The following is a 21,785-nucleotide window of genomic DNA, read 5'->3' as shown; positions in this document are numbered from 1 at the left end:
GCCCTACACAGCCGTCCTTGGCTGGTCACGGACTACGCTGGAAGTGAAGCAGACTCCAGGCGAAGCAGTGGAACTTTAGACCGGGAACATGTCGAAGATTCAGGAGAGGCCTGCACTGAGGCGTGCCCTACACAGCCTCCTGTGGCTGGTCGCAGACCACACTGAAGCGGAGTAGGATCTGGCAGAGTCTTGAGCATGGATGGAAGCAGGCACAAGTTACTCCGAAGACCGGGACAGGATTCAAGGCACAGGATTCAAGACCCAGGAACTTGGCATTAAAAACAGGAGCCTTCCAGAGGCTTGTGCTGCAGACATGAAGGTAGGCCTTGTACCATGAGGCGCCCTTGTACCATGGGCTGGTCACGGACCATGATGGTGGTACGCCCAAAAAGGTAGATAAGCAAGGAACCTGGAAGCAGGACAAAGAGCTGGAGGTGAGGACATCAGGACCAGGACTGGAACATGGAACAGTGGTTAGTGAAGTTAGTGTAGCTGGGTTCAAAAAAGGTTTGGATAAGTTCTTGGAGGAGAAGTCCATTAATGGCTATTAATCAATTTTACTTAGGAAATAGCCACTGCTATTAATTGCATCAGTAGCATGGGATCTTCTTAGTGTTTGTGTAATTGCCAGGTTCTTGTGGCCTGGTTTTGGCCTCTGTTGGAAACAGGATGCTAGGCTTGATGGATCCTTGGTCTGACCCAGCATGGCAATTTCTTATGTTCGTAAGATCTTAAAAGCCAATACCACTTTTCATTCCAGCTGTCCTCCCTCAGCTAATAAATTGCTCAGAGTCCCTGTGGCTCCTTGGCAGGAGCACCTGAACTTGTACTGCTAGGGTCGCAGATTCAATACCTGCTGCCCTTGTTAGTTATCTGTTGATATATTGCTGGACCCTTGGTCTGACCCAGCATGGCAATTTCTTATGTTCTTATGTTCTTATCAGGGACGTATGGAACATGGAACATCAGGTTCTTCTGGACCAGGAACATCAGGACTTGGAACATCAGGATTTCTGGATGAGTAACATCAGGACGTCTGGACGAGGAACATCAGGACTTGGAACATCCGGACTTCTGGGCGAAGAATAGGCAACGAAGGAGCTTCGACGAGGGACGAGACCCGGAACATCAGACGGAAGAGACCAGGAACAAGAAGAACATGGAACACGAAGCCATGTGGACAGGAGCAGACCACGGAAGACCTTGACTGGAGAAGAGGAACATGGACGACCATGGAATCCAATTCGAAGGCCCCGAGGAAGTGAAGCTGAGCACTTTTATAGAGCTGGACTGAGGTGAAGACTGATGACATCATCGTTGGGGCCGCAGGCTTTTCCCGCCGCTGGCCCTTTAAATATCCTGAAGAGGCCCACGCCTAGAGGAGCCCGGAGGCTGGAGAGTTGGCAGTGGCACCAGGGCCGTAAAGCGTCTTCCAAGCAAGGTCCCAGCGGTGGCACACAGGCCATATAGGTGGAGGGAGCGGCAGCTTCCTGCCGCTTGGGAGGTCCCGGCGGCGGTGCTCAGGCCGTGAGGAGGACCGATGGCACTAGGGCTGCGAAAATGCATTCCGGCAGCGGCTCCTGCCGCGAAGAGGAATGACAGTGGCCCTTCCTGCCACATTCGGCGGCATCGGGCCGCACGGGAGCAGCAGTGGCGAGCCAGGGCGGCATAGGCCGCAACAGGAGTCCTGCGGTGTCGGGCTGGTGGTCAGGCATCTGGCAGCAGAGACGGCGATGAGTGGAGGGCCTGCTCGTGGGATGGCCTCCACGAGCAGGATTATAACACAGAGTTGCCACGTTAGCCATGGTTCGCGGATCTAATCAACATGGTCATAGATGGGCCACTGAGGTCCAGCTATCTGTTGAATCTTCTCCACCAGGGCCCAATATTTTCGGAACAGGCAGTTCACTTTTGTCATGTTGCCTGGCTTTTGAGAGGAGACAACTGAGATGGAGGGGATATTCTGAAGCAGTTATTACCACCTTATTGCAGGACAGACAGTCTTGGTTTATGTGTGAATTTGGAGGGTCTTTGAGTCTTGATGTCTGTAAACGGAGTGCAGCCTGTTCAGGCTACAGTGATGCATATTTTGGCTTTTCTACAGGAGGGTCTGGTCAAGGGATTGGCCTTTAACTCTCTAAGACTCCAGATGGCTGTCCTTGGGCTGTCTTCGGGGTAAGGTGCAGATGTATTCTCTGTCTGCATATCCAGATGTCAGTGCTATTCACATAACTTGATTTGGGAAACGAGTTTTCCATTTTGTGGCATCTTCGCTTTCTTCCTGCTCATGGGGGGGGGGGGGGGTGTTTGCATTTAAGTTTCTTAAGTGTTGCTATCATCTTGGGTACAGGTCAGTACTGAGGGACTGCAGGTGGCACACTGGGTTATGTACAGTGTCGATGAAACTTTCTCTGTCTTCATCTGCTGGCAGGGAGGCAAAACCCAGGAGTCTGGAACCCAGGATTCTCTTCAACATTTCCCCTAGAGACAGGAGTACCATAAGGATCCGTTCTTTCAGCAGCTCTGTTTAACATTTACCTTCTCCCACTTTGTCAGTTGCTCTCTACTTTAAGTGTCACCTACCAATTATATGCAAACAATATTTAATTCTTTTTCCCCACGCGTATCAACTGGAATTCTGCTGCACAATTTCTAACCCTTTGTCTTTCTTCAATCAGTGCATGGTTATCTCCTAACAAACTCAGCCTCAACCTTACAAAAACAGAAATGATACTAGGTCACCCACAATTTAGCGACACACCAAATAGTTTTTCCTATGAGAATATAAACATCCAATATCAAACAATATTTGTAATCTTGGTATTATATTAGATCTGAAACTAGACATGCAATCTCACGTTAAAACCATTGTAAAGTCCTCATTTTACAAACTGTGCTTACTAAGACACATTGATCATATCTCTCCAACACTATTCAGTTTACATTGGCTTCCAATAAAGTGGCGGATAAAATATAAAATTTTAACTATCGTACATAATGTTATTCACAACAATAACAATGACTGGCTATCAGCCAGTCTTCACATATATACACCTGCAAGAAACTTAAGATCTAAAAATCAATTATTATTAAATGCCCCTTCATTGAAACCTACAAGACCGGTTATGACAAAAGAAAGGGCTTTTCTCCATCTCAAGACCAATCGCCTTGAATTTAATTCCCTCCAATCTTCGAATTTTATCCGATGAAATAGATTTCAAAAAGGCACTAAAATATTATCTATTTAAACAAGCATTCCCAGAATTATGCAATAATACTTAGGTTTTTCGCACTCATTACTTCATGTCTTTTTTGTATATCTATGTATCTTATTTTATTTCATTTTAATCATTTTAGTTATGTCATTTTACATTCAAATTAGTATGTATGTTCTATTGTAACCCGCCCCAAACCATGAAGGGTTGCGGGATATACATTCCTTTAAATAAAATAAAATAAAATAAATAAATAAATAAATGTGTGATATTGCTGGAATAGAAATTAGCAGGTAAGAACCAATTTTTTCTTTTTTTGTTGGTATTGCACACCATTTTGATTTAGTGCATACTGAATCGAAATAGTGCACACTAATTTTTTAGTGAGCACTAAATTAGTGTGCATGAAAAAATGAAAACGTATAAAAATGAATACACATCCCTACTTTGCACTTGTCTGCATTAGGTGCCCAGTTCTCGAGTCTGACAAGGTCCTTTTGAGGTTTCTCATGGTCTACTTGTATTTTAATTACTTTGAATATTTTTGTGTCATCTGTAGTCTTGATCAACTCACTCATTGTTCATGTGAGGGAGTATATAGAAAACTCCCTAAGACTACTTTAAAGGACCAAGCACAACTGTCTCACCTGGTCCTCCTTAAAATCCAGACCTACAGGGAATCCTTGGTGAAGGAAGGAGCTCCTCACCAGAGTTTAAGAACTCAGGGCCTGGAAGGGTTAAACAGGCTCCGGGGAGCAGGCAGAGACCTACACTATGCTAAGACCTGCAGAGTTTTGGGTTTTTTTCTCTCTTTTTCTTGGGGCCTCCCAGTTCTACCCAGCCAGCATTATCATAACAGGCCAAGGGGGCTCCGCCTATGTAGTCAGGGGTCAAGCAGTGAGAAAGGGCAGAAAAGCCAACAGTTTATTTTCCCCTCTCCTTTCCCTGGAGAGATACTTAGTTTAGAGGCAGCTCGATAAGCCAGAAAGCTGGAGCAAGTGACCCAGGTCCTTGCTACAGGGCAGCAACAATTACAGAATGCCCTGGAAATGCAAATTGTTCAGCAGTGGGCATTGTGAGAGCAGGTGGTACAGCAGCATACAGTGCTAACCCAGATAGCACAAGCTATAAAAATTGCTGCAACCAGTCCACCCTCCGTGTCACTGACACCACTTAAAATGACTCCAGGAGAAGAGCCTGATGGTTTCCTGAAAAACTATGAATACGCAGCATGATTGGCAGGCTGGCCAGAGGACAGGTGAGCTACTATCTGGGGAATCTACTCACTGGGGGGGCAGATTTTCAAAGCCCTACGCGCGTAGGGGGGGTATGTGTGCCCGGCCTATTTTCAAAAGGCCTGGCGGCGCGTGTAAAGCCCCGGGACGTGTGTAAGTCCCGGGGCCTGAAAAGGGATGGGGCATGGGCGGTCCGGGGGCAGGGACAGAGCCTCCAGGCACAGTGGCCATTTGCCACTGCCCGGGATTGCGGGCTGGCTGTTGGCCGGCGCGCACAACCTACGCCTGCCCGGAGGCAGGTTCAACTTATAAAATATAGGTTAGGGGGGGTTTTAGGTAGGGCTGGGGGGCGGGTTAGGTAGGGGAAGGGAGGGAAGGTGGGGGGGGGGGGCGAAGGGAACGGGGAAAGCCAGCAGAGCTCCCCAAAGGCTCAGCGCGCGCAAGGTGCACTAATGTGCACCCGCTTGTGCATGCCACCCCCGGATTTTATAACATGCGTGCATGTTATAAAATCGGGCATACATTTGTGGAGACGGTACACACTAACCGGCGGCATAAAAGTATGAGGCACCATTCAGTGCATGGAGCCAACAAAAGTGTATGAACTACTTGTTCTTCATCAAGGTATGTCAGTGCCGCGGTTCATGTTCAAGAACCAATAGGATTAATTTCCAATTTGCTGCGAATAATTTCCAATTTGCTACGAATTTGACAGTTATTTGCAAGCCCCTGAGGCAGCCACTCGGATGTGGTGAAACTTGGCCTGAGTCGGGCGGTTTTATTGTTTTCATACGTCTCCATCCAATAAAGATATTAAAAAAGACATTCTTCGGCATCTATTCTCTGAATCGTCCAGCAACTGCTCCGCTGTTAAGTGAGGGGCATGAAATTCTTCCTCCTGCGGGTCTGGAACAGGACTCACAATGGACCTCCTCCTATAGCACTCCAAATGACATCAGCACTCAGCGTTCCAACCGCTTCCAGCGGGTTCCCTCTCACATTGAGCCAGAGGGGAAACGACTGTCGAGCCGACTCAGAGATTCCTCGGAGCTCCGATGCAGCTCTGTCGTCGAAGTGGGAATTACCTGTTATCTATGGTAAGCTGTCTCATGGCGGAGGGGGGCTCGAAAGGGTAAACCCGAACTTCATCTTTCTGCTTGAGAGCCTTAGGAAAAGTAGATAAAAGGAAATGATAGAGCAGCAAGTGTGTGTGTGAGTCAACTCATGCAGCCATCTTATCTGCTAATTTTCAAAGTGGACTTACACATGTAAGCCTGCTTTGGAAAGTATGGCTGAATTCTGAGTGTACAAAGTACTTCGGCCCTATTGGGCTCCAGCTACCTATTCAGCCCTGGTTTCATTTGAGCTGGAAGTACAAAGGAGCAGAAGGGAACTGCCAGGTGAAAAAATGGCATTGGTAAACCTTTGGTATGGCAGAAATCTGAGGATCAAGCTCCGAAAGTATTCCAAGGCTCTCAACAGAGATGAGGGTAGAATCAAAAGTGATGGAAAAGGGGAATGAGTACCAGCTGAGAATGAAGCGAAGAGGATTTCAGCCTTTGAATTATTTAAGTGTTTAAAAAAAAAAACCAACATCCAGTTTGAAATTGTAGAAAAGCCAGTGGAAATTTGACTAAAAATAGATGAAGGAAGTGCAGGAAAGACTAAATAAAGTTGTATGTTGTCTTCATGCATAGAATAATTAAGACCAAGGTAAGGAAATCCCACAGCAGGCCGGTGGTCTGGGAAGTCTTTTCCCTGCATACCATGTAGGTGCAAAGCGGCAGGGATTTCAAAATCAGATTCCCACATGTATGTGTACAGAGCCCATCTGAATCCTCCCCCAGTGCCTCCCCTTTTTCCTGTATAGAGGAGAAGCAATTTTCAAAAGGGATATTTTTCTGCGGGTAAACACCTGCTCACCCTTGGAAATCCCTTTGAAAATGTTCTCAAATGTCTGTCACACTCTAAACTCACTTGAACTGATACCGGAGGCTCTGCAATAGCTTTATGAACCATCTTGTAACTATCTTTTCCTGTAACAGGATCCTCCAAGGGAAAGCCTGACATTATAATCCGGTTTCAGCAAAAGAAATTCAAAACCGAGCCCCAGGGATGTGAGGAAGGAGGAAACCTGCCCATCCCAGGCACATGTGAGGAACTGCAGGAAGCAGGTGATGCAATTTGCATTAAAGCTTTTGATGGGCTGAGGATATAAACATTTCTTACAAAAATGTCACCTTCTCTACCTGGCAGGGAGAGAATGAGGCCTTCCAGTCAGGGACCCTGACTTCTACTCTTTGTTGCATGGATAATTTGTTCTATTTCTATTATTTCTGCTTTTTTTTCTTTTTCTTTTTAGGTCTCTCTGTTTGTTTTTACCATTTGTTCCTGTCCCTCTCCCATCCTCCCCTATGATTTAACTAGGACCCTTTGTCTTCCCAAAAGCACCTCCTCTTCTCTTGTCTCCTCCCTTCCATAGTCCTCCTCTCCTGTTTTCTCCCTTCCTTCCTATATCTCTCTGCCCTTTCACTTAATCTTTTCATCACATCCTGTCTCTCATCCACTCTGAATTTTCTCATTCTTCCTTTTATTCTTCACTATTAGCCTCTCGCTGCTGTTCCAGGATGCCAGTCCTTCCTCCCTCCTAGCAGCACATGGTTTGTGTTTTCTCTGGCAGCTGGAAGGAGGGAGGCAGGATGGCCCCCACTGCAGAGAGGCAGGATAACCTCTACTGGCAGCAGCAGAAGGAAGGGAAGCAGGTTAACCCTGTGACAGCAGCAGTAGTTGGGATATCCCTCGCTGGTAGCACAAGTTGGAGGGAAGTGGGATTCCACAGCAAAAGGCACAAACCAATACAGGTACAAACTTAGACTGTGAGCCCACTGGGGACAGGGAATTACCTACAGTGCCTGAATGTAATCTGCTTTGGTGTGCCTGAAAGGCAGAATATAAATAACTAAATCAAATCATGGCCATGGTATTGTGGGAGGCCTGCTATGGTTCCTGTTTGCAGCACTGCTACATGGGTTTAACTTCTTCCACCAGGTTACTTAAACTGTCAGAGCTCACAGAATGCCCATCATCTCACTTTTAGCAAAATGTTATTTTTGTTGTCAATGTCCAAAACTGTTTAAAAGATGAAGATCCTTTTCCATTCTTCAAACAGGCAGTCACAATTATGTTCCTGACCTTACAGAAATCCTGAAAATAGAAGTGCCTAATCTCGACGACCAGTTCGAGGGAGAACAGGAGAGTACGGATATCAAGAATGGTGAGTGAAAAATTCCTTTATAATGAAATACTTGTGTGCTGGCTGTGGAGTATTTCAAATTTCATACATAGAGGGTGAATCTTATTACTGACTTTAAGTCATTAGAATTCATTTGTTTTAAACTGGCAGATCTGCAGTTCAGGGACCTGGATTGAGTATTGAAATACTTTGGTTGCTTTTGTGGATGACTTCAGAAGAGATTTAGGGGGTCATTTTCAAAAGCGATCGCAGGCGAAAAGTCCCTTTTCGCCTGTGATCACTAAATGGGGGCAGAGTCGGCCCCGGAAGAGGAGGAGTCGGGGTGGCATTGGGGCTGACTCTCCAGAGGCATCGCTGGCGGCGAAAGGTAAGGACCCTTATCGCCATCAGTTTCGCACCAAATAACTACACCTTTTATGGTGTAGTTATTCGGTGCGAAAGCCGGCAGCCAGCACACCGCGGTGGTGTGCTAGCTGCGGGCTTTCACAGGCCCGCACCCCGCCTCGCCTCCCCCCCTCCCGCCTGCCCCCTATTACTGCCGGATTTTCTAAGGTCTGCGACCTTAGAAAATCAAGGCCTTAGATTGCTTTTTTTCTGGGAAAAAAGATGTTAGTACTCACATGCAGGATCATCCTTGGGGAGTGAGAGGGAGCAACTGCTTAGGCCCCCACTCCCTAAGGGCCTGATTCACAAAGGAGTTTCTCCCATTCTGTGTCTATGGGAAAAATGTTTAATGATCAGACCCTAAGATAGGCCTGGCCCCGGAGCCTATGAAATGACAACATTGCAGTTGCTACACCGATGCCTAGAACATCAACTCATCTCTTATTGGGAAAAATAGAAAAAGCCAATCATGTCACAGAAACAATACACTAGCAGAATTCCTCACCTTGATCACACAGAACATGGACAGATCCTCACCAAATACAGAATAACTAACCACAAATTATAAACCAAAATAAGCAAAAACTGAACTGTAAATCCCAAGAAGCCACACTTTGTATACAATGCAACACTGAAGAAATAAAAACAAGTATGTTTTCTCCTGCACAGACGCTGCACATTCTCATTCCCAAAGCCAACATATTCGAGCCACAAACCAAAAGGGAAATGTAGTTCTGTCTCTGCTACGCATTTCCTATGCACAACTTAAACAGATAATTTAACTTTTATTTGCAGACAGCAGCTTCAAACTTTATTAACAGGCAAAACAAATAAAGTCTTACTGTGCATAAACTGGAGAGAACAGTGACCCGAGCAGTGTGGGTCACAGAAATAAAGACGGGTAAAATGAGGATTATTTTGCAGGGCTGGCCAGCAAACTGGCTGAACACAATGAGGAAAACACCCAAGATCCTCTGCTTCCAAATCAGAGGTTAACCTTCTAGAACCGTTGCACTGAATTCAGCAGAAGCAGTGAACGTGCAGGCTGACCATTAGTTGGCAGTATAACTGAAACTAGGCAGAAAAAAGCATGAACAGTAGCATTAGCAACAGAACCAGGCTGCTGTGGAAGCAGGACAACAGTGAATAAATAGAAAACACCATTTTTGTCCTACCTTTGTTGTCTGGGCATTTTGGACTCAACCCCCTCTCACAAAAACAACAAAAGGGGTCGGCCCAAACATAAGACTTCCCCCTTTCTCCCCCATCTTGCTGGGGCCCACTCTGTCTCTCACCTTCTCAGCAGGCAGGCTAAATCCCCTGTTTCCTAGGGTCCCAGCATCAGTCCTCTTCTCTACCCTACTTCCCTGCCCAAGCAGCAGTCTTTCTTCCCCTAGTCCCTTTCTCTTACTTCAGTTCTCTGGCCACTCCAGGAGAGAGGGGATGCCAGCATGGCCATTTGGCTAGGGCCTACAGTGTTCAAGGGGCCTACTTTTGTTGGGCAAAATTAAAAAAGCTAAATATATCTGTTTCTAACATGTATAATAAAAATTTCAATTGTAATTGAAGAATTTGCTTACAAAAAAGCTTGTAAAGCCTTCTTAAATAAATACAAATTATTTGGGAAATTTAGAAAACGATTTCTCTCAAGTATCACAGCAGAACCTTACATAGGGGCCTACATTTCTTAGCTGGCACGGGCCTAATTCCTGCTCTCTCCCGCCCTGTCTCTGGTACAGAGTTATCACTTTTCCTTGGGAGCAGCACTCCATCTCTTCTAGATAACTATAAAGGCTCTTCAAGCCAATGAGAAGAGACTGCACTCATGACGCTGGGGACACTGTGCAGTTACAGCTCCGCTTTGGTGTCTCCTGCATTCTTCAGGGGTCGGTGATTGGCTGATGCAGCTTGTGCCTCCCGTACTCTCCTGCAGGCCTGAAGGGATTGGCTGGTGACGCCAGCAGTCTCCTGTGAACCCACACAGCAGAAAGGACACGAGGAGAGGGAGGGGAGATGATGCTGGACACATGGATGTTTTTGGAGGGGAACTGCAGGGCAGTTCAAGCAGGTGGTAGAAAAAATGCTAGTGCTCCATATATATCACCTGGAAAAAAGTTCTGGAATGTACAGCAGCCATAATGTAAAGCCTACAAGAGCCTACAGAGAGTGTGTGTGTGTGTGTGGAGGTGGGGGGGAGTCTAGGTGAACTTATGGAAGTGTGGTTAAAACTGTTGATTAAAAGTACATTCATAAGTATTTTCATAAGTGATGTATGTGTATATTTTATTTATTTATTTGTTTGTTTGTTTATTTTATATATTTGTTACCTGCCCTTCCATTGCTCAGGGCGGGGTATAATAAAACTCACAATATGTAAAAACAAACAATTACATTATTAAGTACTTTATGAATTTTTTAGCCTTCATGCATAAATTGTGGGAGTTCTCTGCAGATGTTACAATTATTTTGCTTGTAAAATATGTGTGTGTGTAAAATAGGTATAGAATGTTATGGTTTGTGGGTTGGTGGACCCTTGGCTCGTGGTATGAGTTGATACAACCTGTGGGGAGGAGCTCCACAGGTCCACACCAACGGGAGGCGAGGTCCACAGACATACCCAGGGCAGGGAGCTCTGGGTATGACTGTGGAGAAGTCCTGAGGAGCCAGGAGAGATTCCCCAGTAGACAAGCGGCTGCCGATAATACCTTGACTGAGAACACGGAGGGGAAGGCGCCAGGCAGGCCATAGAGTGGGAGGCTTGAGACTGGTGTGCAGAAGGAGTGGCGGAGACACTTTCCCGAGGGGAGGAGCTGCAGAGCGAGGGAGGTGCGGCTGCAGTGACGCAGGCTCACTCATGGAGCAGGGAAGCCCGAGTCAGGTCTCCGATGAATGCATAGGTAGAACCCGAAGAGCGGGGAGCACAGGCAGTCTCTGTATGATAGAGAAGCACAGCCCTGAGAAGCGGGGAAGTGCTGGTAGTCTCATAGCACTTAGACACGAACCGAGGAGCAGGGAGGCGTGGGCTGTCACGGTAAAGCACAAGGACACTGTCCCAAGGAGTGGGACGGTGATGAGAGTCTCTTGAGAAGTAGGGAGATGCAGCCCCGAGGAGTGGGGAAGCGCCGACAGTCCAGACAGTACGTAGGCAGAACCCCGATGAGTGGGGAAGCGCTAGAGTAACTCCCTAGTGGTAAGGGTGTTCCAAGAGGCAACCCCGAGGAGCAGGGAGCCTTGCAGAGTAGGACTTCAGGAAGTGTGGGGCCAGCCCGAGGAGTGGGGAAGGCCAGGAGACAAGGTCCCCAATAGAGTGCTACTGGCCCCCGAGGAGCGGGTTCCAGATAGAGTCCAAGGTCCAACGGAGTCCAACAGCGTAGCCACCGGAACACGGAACAGGAGTTAGTAGAGACGTATGGAACTTGTTGCCAAGTTGGCTAGCTGAGGGTGAAGGTGGAGCTTAAGTACCTTGATCCAATGACATCATCAAGCAGGGACGCCCCCGAGGTTCCCGCCGAAGAAGCTTCAAAGGAGGGCCTGATGACACGCACACATGCCTAGGAAGGCCCAGAGACCACGTAGCTGGCGGTGGCGCCTCAGCAGCCATGAGGAGCCATGAGGAATGCGGCGGTGGAGAATGGCCTGTGCCGCGAGCAGACCCGAGGAGGGCAGGAGAACGGTGCAGTATGTAAGTGAGGTCGCAGCCATCTGCGACCGATGGGCATAACATAGAATGTAGGTGGTTCCCTGCATTAAAATATAAGCATGTACGTGCATGCTTTTGGGGCAGAGTTGTAGCATTTTATAAACTGTGCAGCTCCGACCACACAATTTATAAATTTAGCCTTTTCAGAGGCTCCAATTTATGCGCCTTTGGGCATACTGTTGAAAATTGCCTTCTAAATGGTTTAATTTTGTTTTTAATGTTTGTATTGTTAGGATTCTTTTGGACTTTACAAAACTATTTACATGCTTAAAACCCAGTTTTAGATGTGTACATGGCTGTACTAAAATAGTCCAGGGCTAAGTTATAAAAGCACACGTGTAACTTGGTTACTTGCCTGCCTTTAAGCAAACTGCAGAGATGGCATTGTCGGGGGTGGCAGGGGTGCTGTTAGAACTTAGGCACATACTTTTTTGATTTAAAAAAATATGGGCCGGATTTTAAAAGCCCTGGATTTACGCGTGTCGGGGGGGTTACGCGCGCCGGGCCTATTTTAAAAAGGCCTGGTGACGCGCGTAAAGCCCTGGGTCGCTGGAAGTCCCAGGGCTTGCAAAAAGGGGTGGTCTGGGGGCGGGGCCATTGCTGCTGTGTCGAAGGATCGGGTGCCGGCAAGCTGCCGGTGCGTGCTACTTGCACCTGCCCAGAGGAGGCGCAAAAGGTATAACACTTTTGGGGGGTTTAGAGTAGGGCTAGGGGGGAAAGGTTAGGGGAAAGGGTGGGAAGGTCAAGCTAGGGGGAAGGAAATGGGGGAAGGCAGCGCGGCTCGACGTGCGCAAGGTGCACAATTGTGCATCCCCTTGCGTGCGCCGACCCCTGATGTTATAGCCTGCGCGCGCAAGATATAAAATCAGGTGTACATGTGCGCGTGCCGGCTTGCGTGCACACATGTTCGCCCCCATGCACCCTTTTAAAATCTACCCCTGTGTGCATACTTTACCCCACATAAGTTACACCCTGTTTGGAGCAAGTGTAACTTTGTGCAAGGTATAATTTGTGCGTCTATTTGGCCAATTACCCGAGTATTTTCAAATCAAACCTATGCCCGCAAGTTCCCTTTGAAAATTCTCAGTAAAGTCTGCATGTAGATTTTATAACTCCCCTATACAGGGAGCTATAAAATTACCCTCTGTATGTTCATTTTAGAAAGGTATTTCTAAATCAAAAATAATAAGATCCAGAATAAATCCTAGATCTCTAGCAGGGCATTCCAGAGTTTTGGTCAGTGACTAATCAAAGCGAAGGGATATATTGCAGAGATTAGAGATGAGGATTAGAGCCACAGAATCTGCTGGATGAGATCAGACATAATCTGTTTCCCTCTGTTCATGTGCTGTTGCCCACTTATACCTGTCTGCAAGCAACACCAAGTCCTGTTATTTATTTATTTTATTTATTTAAGACTTTTATATACCGACTTTCTTGATACAAATCAAATCAACTCGGTTTACATCGAACTAAGCAGTTAACCATAACCAATTAACAAAAGACAAAATTTGATGAAGCATAAAGTTACATTATAACAAGGGAGCAAAAACTGGGGATAGGAAAAAAAGGGGGGAGAACAGAGATAGTTTACTATATACAGGTGGAGTTGTGGGAGGGAGGCAAGGAGCCAATATCGTTATGATGTATTAGCGAGTCTTAGTGCTAGTTTAATTACGGTGGAGATGGGAACAGTTCTGAGTCATGCTGGGAACAGTACTGAGTCATACTATTGGACTAGGAACAGGGAAAGGCTCGACCGAAAAGCCATGTCTTGAGTTTCTTTTTAAAAGTTAGGAGACAGGTTTTCCTGCCTGAGGTCCGGGGGCATGGAGTTCCAAATGGAGGGACCTATTGTTGAAAATGCCTGGTCTCTGATGTTTGAGTGGTGCACCACTTTGATAGGGGGAACGTGTAAGGATCCTTTGTAGGCTTCCCTTAAGGGTCTGGCTGTAGAGTGAAGTTGAGAGGGTGTGTAGCAGGTCAAGAGGTGTCTGGTGGTGAATGTTTTTGTGAATAATTGTAAGTGATTTATGTAGAATCCTAAAGTTTACTGGGAGCCAATGGAGATCTTTTAATATGGGCGAGATGTGCTCTCTCCGATTAGTATTTGTCAGGATTCTCGCCGCCACATTTTGAAGCAGCTGGAGGGGTTTTATTGTAGTAGCAGGAAGACCTTGCAAGATGGAGTTGCACTAATCGACCTTAGAGAACAGGATGGCTTGGAGGACCGATCTTAAATCATGATGGAAGAGAAGCGGCTTGAGTTTTTTGAGTACCTGTAGCTTGTAGAAGCACTCCTTCGTGGTGTGGTTTATAAATTTCTTTAGGCTCAGGTGACTATCTATTATGACTCCAAGGTCTCTTGCGTGGGAAATTTGTGTGTTGGTGTGTAGCTTTTGATGGAAGGTACTACCTTCTGGGGTGATGAGCAGGAGTTCAGTCTTGTTAGTGTTAAGCACCAGGTTGAGGCTTGAGAGGTAGAGGTTGATCGTTTGCAAGTGAGAATCCCATATTTTGAGGGCTGAATCCAGTGAATTAGATATGGAGATTAAAATTTGAACGTCGTCTGCATATATGTAGAACTTCAGATTTAATTTTGAGAGTAAATGGCAGAGAGGGAGTAGGTAGATATTGAACAGAGTGGGCGATAATGAGGAGCCTTGGGGGACTCCGAATGGGGAGTTAGTGCGAGGAGATTCTTTGTTATTGATTTTTACCTTGTAGCCTCTGTTGCTAAGGAAAGAGTCGAACAATTTATCACAATCTGCTTGTGATAAATTGCAGGAAGACCTTGTGAGACTGGAAAATTGGGCATCCAAATGGCAGATGAAATTTAATGTGGATAAGTGCAAGGTGATGCATATAGGGAAAAATAACCCATGCTATAATTACACGATGTTGGGTTCCATATTAGGTGCTACAACCCAAGAAAGAGATCTAGGTGTCATAGTGGATAACACATTGAAATCGTCGGTTCAGTGTGCTGCGGCAGTCAAAAAAGCAAACAGAATGTTGGGAATTATTAGAAAAGGAATGATGAATAAAACGGAAAATGTCATAATGCCTCTGTATCGCTCCATGGTGAGACCGCACCTTGAATACTGTGTACAATTCTGGTCGCCGCATCTCAAAAAAGATATAATTGCGATGGAGAAGGTACAGAGAAGGGCTACCAAAATGATAAGGGGAATGGAACAACTCCCCTATGAGGAAAGACTAAAGAGGTTAGGACTTTTCAGGTTGGAGAAGAGACGACTGAGGGGGGATATGATAGAGGTGTTTAAAATCATGAGAGGTCTAGAACGGGTAGATGTGAATCGGTTATTTACTCTTTCGGATAGTAGAAGGACTAGGGGACACTCCATGAAGTTAGCATGGGGCACATTTAATACTAATCGGAGAAAGTTCTTTTTTACTCAACGCACAATTAAACTCTGGAATTTGTTGCCAGAGAATGTGGTTCGTGCAGTTAGTATAGCTGTGTTTAAAAAAGGATTGGATAAGTTCTTGGAGGAGAAGTCCATTACCTGCTATTAAGTTCACTTAGAGAATAGCCACTGCCATTAGCAACGGTATCATGGAATAGACTTAGTTTTTGGGTACTTGCCAGGTTCTTATGGCCTGGATTGGCCACTGTTGGAAACAGGATGCTGGGCTTGATGGACCCTTGGTCTGACCCAGTATGGCATTTTCTTATGTTCTTATGTTCATCTGAGGGCGGGTCCTGTGACTCCTATGTCTGATAACCGGTTTATAAGGGTAGTATGATTTACGGTGTCGAAAGCCGCTGAGATATCCAGAAGAGCTAAGAGGAAGGACTGTCCTTTGTCAATGCCAGTGTATAGCTGACCTAGGAGCGAGATGAGGAGAGTTTCAGTGTTGTGTTCTTTTCGGAATCCATATTGTGAAGGGTGTAGAATATTATGTTCCTCCAGGTAATTTGAGAATTGGTTATTTACAATTTTCTCCATGATCTTGGCTACAAACGGCAGATTTGATATGGGACGATAGTTGTTGGGATCATTCGGGTCCAGGTTTGGTTTTTTGAGAATAGATTTCAGGGTGGCCAGTTTGAGAGCATCCAGGAAGTTCCTTGTGAGAAGGAGCAGTTGATAATATCTGCTAGATGTTTAGAGAAAGATTCTGGTATGAGAATCAAGAGTTTGGATGGGATTTGGTCTAGAGGGTGAGAAGAGTGTTTCATTCTTTTTATCAGGGTTTCCACCTCTATAGCGTAGGTGGGATCAAAGGATTCCAAACCAACCTCTAGGTTCGGGGGAAGGGGGGGATCTGGAGGCAGCATGTTAAGGTTAGTAGGTAATCTAGCCAGAGTATTGGAGATTTTGTTCTGGAAGAATAAGGCCAGATCATTGGCTTTTGATTGGGCTAGGTCATCGGGGATTCTAGGGGGGGCAGTCTTGGTGAGTTCCGAAATGTACGAGAAGAGAGCCTTCGCATCGAAGATCATATCATGGATACGGTGGGCGTAGAAATCCCTTTTTGTTTGTAGCGTTGCTGTTCTGTATTGGTGGAGAGCGGCTTTGTATGAGGTTAGGGAGTGAGAGTTGGGGTTCTTCCTCCATTCCTTTTCTTTCCGTCTCAGGCCTTGCTTTTGGGCGCGGAGCTCCTTTGAGAACCATGGCTGCTTGTTATTTTGAGAGGGGTTAAAACTTTTTGTCGACAGTGGGCATAAGTTGTTGGCAATAGTTTCTGTGATGTTTTGCCAAGAGAGGAAGGCTGCATTGGGGTTTGATAGATCCAGGTTAGTAAGTTCTTTGATCAGCGAGTTGCTGATGCTTCTGATGGGCAGGGTTTCCTATAGTGGAGGGTGGAGAGCTGAGGGGGTGCAGACAGTCTTGTCATTGATATGAGGGTGGAGGAGATCAAGAAATGGTCTGACCATGGGACCGGGAGGCAAAGAGGGGGGGGAGAGAGGGGTGAGGCTGGTGATTGTGAAGATAAGGTCGAGAGTGTGACCTGCTTTATGTGTGGGTTGGTTGACAAGTTGTTTGAAGCCCATGTCCGAAAGGGAGGATAAAAAGGCTTCACAGTTGGAAGATTGAGGCTTGGCGTCTATGTGTAGATTAAAGTCCCCAAGGATAATGGCTGGTGAATCCAAGTTTAAGTATTTTGCAATGATTTCCACTATAGGGGAGGCATCTAGGTCTAGTAATCCAGGGGGGGCATATGTGAGGAGGATTTGGAGAGATTTGGATTTGAATAGGCCCACCTCTAGTTTTGGTATTGTGTTGATAGGTTGTAGGGTGAGATTAATCCCTTTTTTGACAGCCAGAAGACCTCCCCCTTTTTTCATTTGTCTAGGGATGGAGAAGACATCATACATCTGGGTAGGAAGTTGATTTGTCAGGACAGTGTCTGTAGGCTTCAGCCAAGTCTCTGTGATGGCACAGATGTCTGGTTTGGCGTCAAGCAGGTGGTCGTGTAGAATGTGGGTTTTTTGGTGATTGATTGGGCATTGCATAGTGATAGAGTGAATAGAGCAAGTCCAAGGAGTTGAGTAATAGGGGAGATCATGACTGGGGTGAGATTTCTGCGAGATATAGGATGGTATCGCAGCGGAGGCTTCATCTTGAGGGAAGTACTGTGATATAGTATGGGTATTGAGTATCCTAGCATCCTAATTGGATTATTGTAATTGCTTGGACCAGATTTGTCAGCAGTGGTTATCCTATGGCCTGAGGGGATATGATGAGTTGTGGATATGGTCTATGAGGGAGGTAAGATTGGTGAAGCGTAGCGGTGATGTTCCGTAGTTGGACGAATGCTGGGGTGGTTGGACGATTGCTGGAGTGGCTGAGCGGATGCTGGATGGATGATGGAGTGGCTGGATGACTGCTGGATGGAAGATGGAGAGGATGGGTGGTTGTTGGAGAAGCTGGGCGAATGTTGGGGGGAGAGCTGATGTAGGAGTGCTTGAGGTCGGTGTGTGTAGAAATTCCGGTTGATGTAGAATGTGTAGTTGCAGCTTCTATGGTCTGGTGCGCACGAAGGGGCGCACAAAGGGGCAGGCCCCTTTGTCGCGAGCCTTTGTCGTGCGGCGCCTGGAGGGAATGCTGGGGTTTAAAGCCCCTGAAGAAGCCTCCCTATTGGTCCTCGGCTTCCTTCTCGCTGATTGGGTGATCCTCGGGGTGGAGGCGGAGCGCGAGGTCCGCGAAGGACGTCGGGTCGGCGCGGTGCGGCGAGCCTCGTGGCCAGTGGGGGAGACAGAGGAGGCAAGTGATGTTTTGCAGGCCTTACCCCGACGGGCTCCCGCACCGGCTGCGCAGGCCCAGGCTCCCACCCCAGTCCGGTCGTCCGCTTCGGGTTCCGGGTCCGGGCATGTGGGAAAAGGGCGCTTGGAGGGAGTGCTGGGGTTTAAAGCCCCTGAAGAAGCCTCCCTATTGGTCCTCGGGCTTCCTTCTCGCTGATTGGGTGATCCTCGGGGTGGAGGCGGAGCGAGAGGGCCGCGAAGGACGTCGGGTCGGCGTGGTGCGGCAAGCCTCGTGGCCGGTTATGTGTCATATGGAGCTTTACCCAAGAAAATGTCTTTAAATAATCATATAGGAATATTCCCTGTATATGTTCTCTTTCACATAATCATCCTGGGTGATTTTAGTATTCCAATAGACTTAGAGCCCAATGGATCGGCAGCTAATTTTATCTCATTTATGCTAGCCGAAAAAGTAAGGAATCTGGGAGTAATAATGGACCCAGAAATCAACCTGAAGCAACACATATCTATAAAAGTAAGAGAAGGCTACGCAAAACTTATGGTCCTCAGATGATTGAAACCATTACTCACACCCGCCCACTTCAGAACAGTATTGCAAACACTTATCTTTTCCAGCACTGACTACTGCAATGCACTCTTACTAGGACTCCCAAACACATCGATAAGACCACTCCAGATACTTCCAAATACTGCAGCCAGAATACTGATGGGAAAAAAGAGGAGGGACCATATAACTGAAACTCTAGCAGACTTACATTGGTTACCCATCGAATACAGGATAAAATACAAGGCCTTATGTACCATACACAAACTAATATATGATAAAGAAGCAGACTGGCTAAACACAGCCTTACGAGTACACGTTCCACAAAGAAACCTCCGCTCAGCAAACAAAGCACTACTAACAATCCCTTCAGTAAAATCAGCAAAATTAACCCAAGAGAGAGAAAGGGCTTTATCATTGGCTGGGCCCATACTATGGAACACGATGCCCCCTGAACTCAGATTACAGAATAATCTCAAAACCTTTAAGAAAAATTTAAAAATATGGCTCTTTAAAAAAGCCTTCACTAAAGAGTGTGGAGGGTAGAGATTGAAAGTACAGAGTAATGCAGATGAGAATGAATTTACTCAATCCTACATTTAAGAAGTAATATCTCAAAGAGATAGTAACTCATTAATATACTGGACTTGACCAACATTACTCAAATAATGATTTTATTTATGAAATTGTAACCGAACTTTATTGGCACCTGTTAGAATATACGATATCCTAGATTTACTAACCTTAGTCTATGTGCCTATTTGTAAACCGTTGCGATGGTATATAACTTAGCGATGGTATAGAAACGTTTTAAAATAAATAAATAAAAATAAAATAAATAAAATAAGATTTTACCCCAAAATAAAGCTTTACTGTCAAACTTTCAATAATACAGTTTATTAATTATCAGTTAAGTCAAAAATATGTAACTTAAAAATGTCTTATAAGTTTAAGTATAATGCCTTTCAAACCTAGATCATTAAAAAGAACCAAAAAATAGTACTGACAAAAATCAAAGAAATCACAATCACATTAACACTGTTGGGGAACCAAACCAACACATATACATATACACATATAAGACAAACAACATACTACAAAAACTACCCAAAAAAAGACAAAAGGGGCAAAAAACCAGAAGAAAATCCCAAAATATCAAGAGGCAAAATAAACCTCAGAAAAGGAAGAAGGGGAGGAGAAAATCACAAAAACTGTTAAAAGGTATCAATGAATGGACTGTAAAGTTAAGGTTTCAAAATCCAGTTTGCCTGGATTGCAAACTGGTTGACGGACAGACGACAATGTGTGATGGTAAATGGAACTTACTGTTAAGAGAGAGCAGTGTTGAGTGGAGTGCCGCAAGGATCGGTGTTGGGACCGGTCCTGTTCAATATCTATGTGAGCGACATAGCTGATGAGATAGAAGGTAAGGTTTGTCTGTTTGCGGATGACACTAAGATCTGCAACAGAGTGGACACGCCAGAAGGAGTGGAGAGAATGAAACGGGATTTAAGGAAGCTGGAAGAGTGGTCGAAGATATGGCAGCTGAGATTCAGTGCCAAGAAGTGCAAAGTCATGCATATGTGGTGTGGAAATCCGAAAGAACTGTATTCGATGGGGGGGGGGGGGGGGGGGGGGTGAAGGGCTGATGTCTACGGAGCAAGAGAGAGACCTAGGGGTGATAGTGTCTAATGATCTGAAGTCGGGAAAACAATGTGACAAGGCGATAACTAAAGCCAGAAGAATGCTGGGCTGCATAGAGAGGAATATCGAGTAAGATAAGGGAAGTGATTATCCCCTTGTACAGGTCCTTGGTGAGGCCTCACCTGGAGTACCGTGCTCAGTTCTGGAAACCGTATCTACGAAGGGATAGAGACAGGATGGAGGCGGTCCAGAGAAGGGCGACCAAAAAGATGGAGGGTCTTCATCAAATGTCTTGAGGAGAGATTGAAGAATCTAAATATGTACACCATGGAGGAAAGGAGGAGCAGAGGTGATATGATACAGACTTTCACATACTTGAAAGGTTTTAATGATCCAAAAATAACGACAAACCTTATCCGTCGGAAAAAAATCAGCAGAACCAGGGGTCACGATTTAAAACTCCAGGGAGGAAGATTCAGAACCAATATCAGGAAGTATTTCTTCATGGAGAGGGTGGTGGATGCCTGGAATGCCCTTCCGGAGGAAGTGGTGAAGACCAGAACTGTGAAGGAATTCAAAGGGGCATGGGATAAACACTGTGGATCCATAAAGTCTAGAGGATGTGTATGAAGAGTGGGTGGCTCGCGGGAATGACGGCTACTACCGGAGATAATACCCTTATTCAATAAACATACACAGTTATGCGACTCCAACATTGCTCTAAGCTTCAACGGCAAGAGATAATGTGGGGAAAAAAAAAGGATTTCCATTCACAAAAAAGCAGGGAGTAGCTTGCTTGTTACAGCGGATACTACTCCAAACCAAATAAGCCTGATACTTCACTTTCAATGCATATTACTCTCTGGTTCAACGGCAAGGGAGAAAGTCTGATACTTCACTTTCAATGCATATCCAGCATGGCTCTCTGCGTCAATGGCAGGGGGAATGAAGAAAAGTGGATCTATATACAGACAACAACCAAAAAGGACTGAATTACATAGTCGGGGTAAACAAGCATGGGTGTAGCTTGCGTATTGCGGCGGTTACTATCCCTAACTAATTAAGCTAGATATTTCACTTAGATGCAGTTCCAACACTGCTCTCTACATTAATGGAGGGGGGAAGGGAAACAGAACCAAAACGTTACTAAGGGCCAAGAGTAACAGATAAGTATGAGAGAAAAAAAGTGCGAAAGCTTGCTGGGCAGACTGGATGGGCTGTTGATCTTCTTCTGCCATGATTTCTATGTTTCAAAACATAATCCAAATGTATTGCAAACAATTCAATCAGTGGTAGTCGCTGGTAAATTAATCCATTCTTCTTCAAAGAAACCAAACATGTTTTGCCGAATCAGGCTTCTTCAGGAGTACCCATATAGTTGTTCCACAAATCATACAGTAAGTTTGAAGAGCATATTAATGTACCCCAGCAGCATCCTCACTAAAAAGAAAAATATTAAAGTACATAAGACCTCCAGAAAGTTTATAAAAAGGGCCTTCCCTGTACGTACCCGGATCAGTCCAGACTCCTGGGTTTTGCCTCCCCTCCAGCAGATGGAGACAGAGAAGTTTTGAC

At 45.7% G+C, this 21,785-nt stretch overlaps 1 protein-coding gene across 5 annotated transcripts in view; it reads left to right on the top strand.

The window, feature by feature from the left end:
• The window catches only part of LOC115093130 (zinc finger protein 701-like), a 135,775-nt gene that overhangs the window by 86,835 nt on the left and 27,155 nt on the right, over positions 1-21,785 (top strand). For 4 of the 5 annotated variants that reach the window (XM_029604869.1, XM_029604883.1, XM_029604882.1 and 1 more), the window contains 2 exons: positions 6,496-6,624; positions 7,620-7,724. In XM_029604869.1, coding sequence (XP_029460729.1) covers positions 6,496-6,624; positions 7,620-7,724 — 234 coding nt within the window. The remainder of the gene's footprint in view (positions 1-6,495; positions 6,625-7,619; positions 7,725-21,785) is intronic. The other variant, XM_029604879.1, reaches the window with a different exon arrangement.

This window comes from Rhinatrema bivittatum, chromosome 1, assembly GCF_901001135.1.
Source record: "Rhinatrema bivittatum chromosome 1, aRhiBiv1.1, whole genome shotgun sequence".
Lineage (NCBI taxonomy): Eukaryota > Metazoa > Chordata > Amphibia > Gymnophiona > Rhinatrematidae > Rhinatrema > Rhinatrema bivittatum.
The sequence above is the reverse complement of the archived record's forward strand: the minus strand, read 5'-3'. Positions and strand labels throughout refer to the sequence as shown.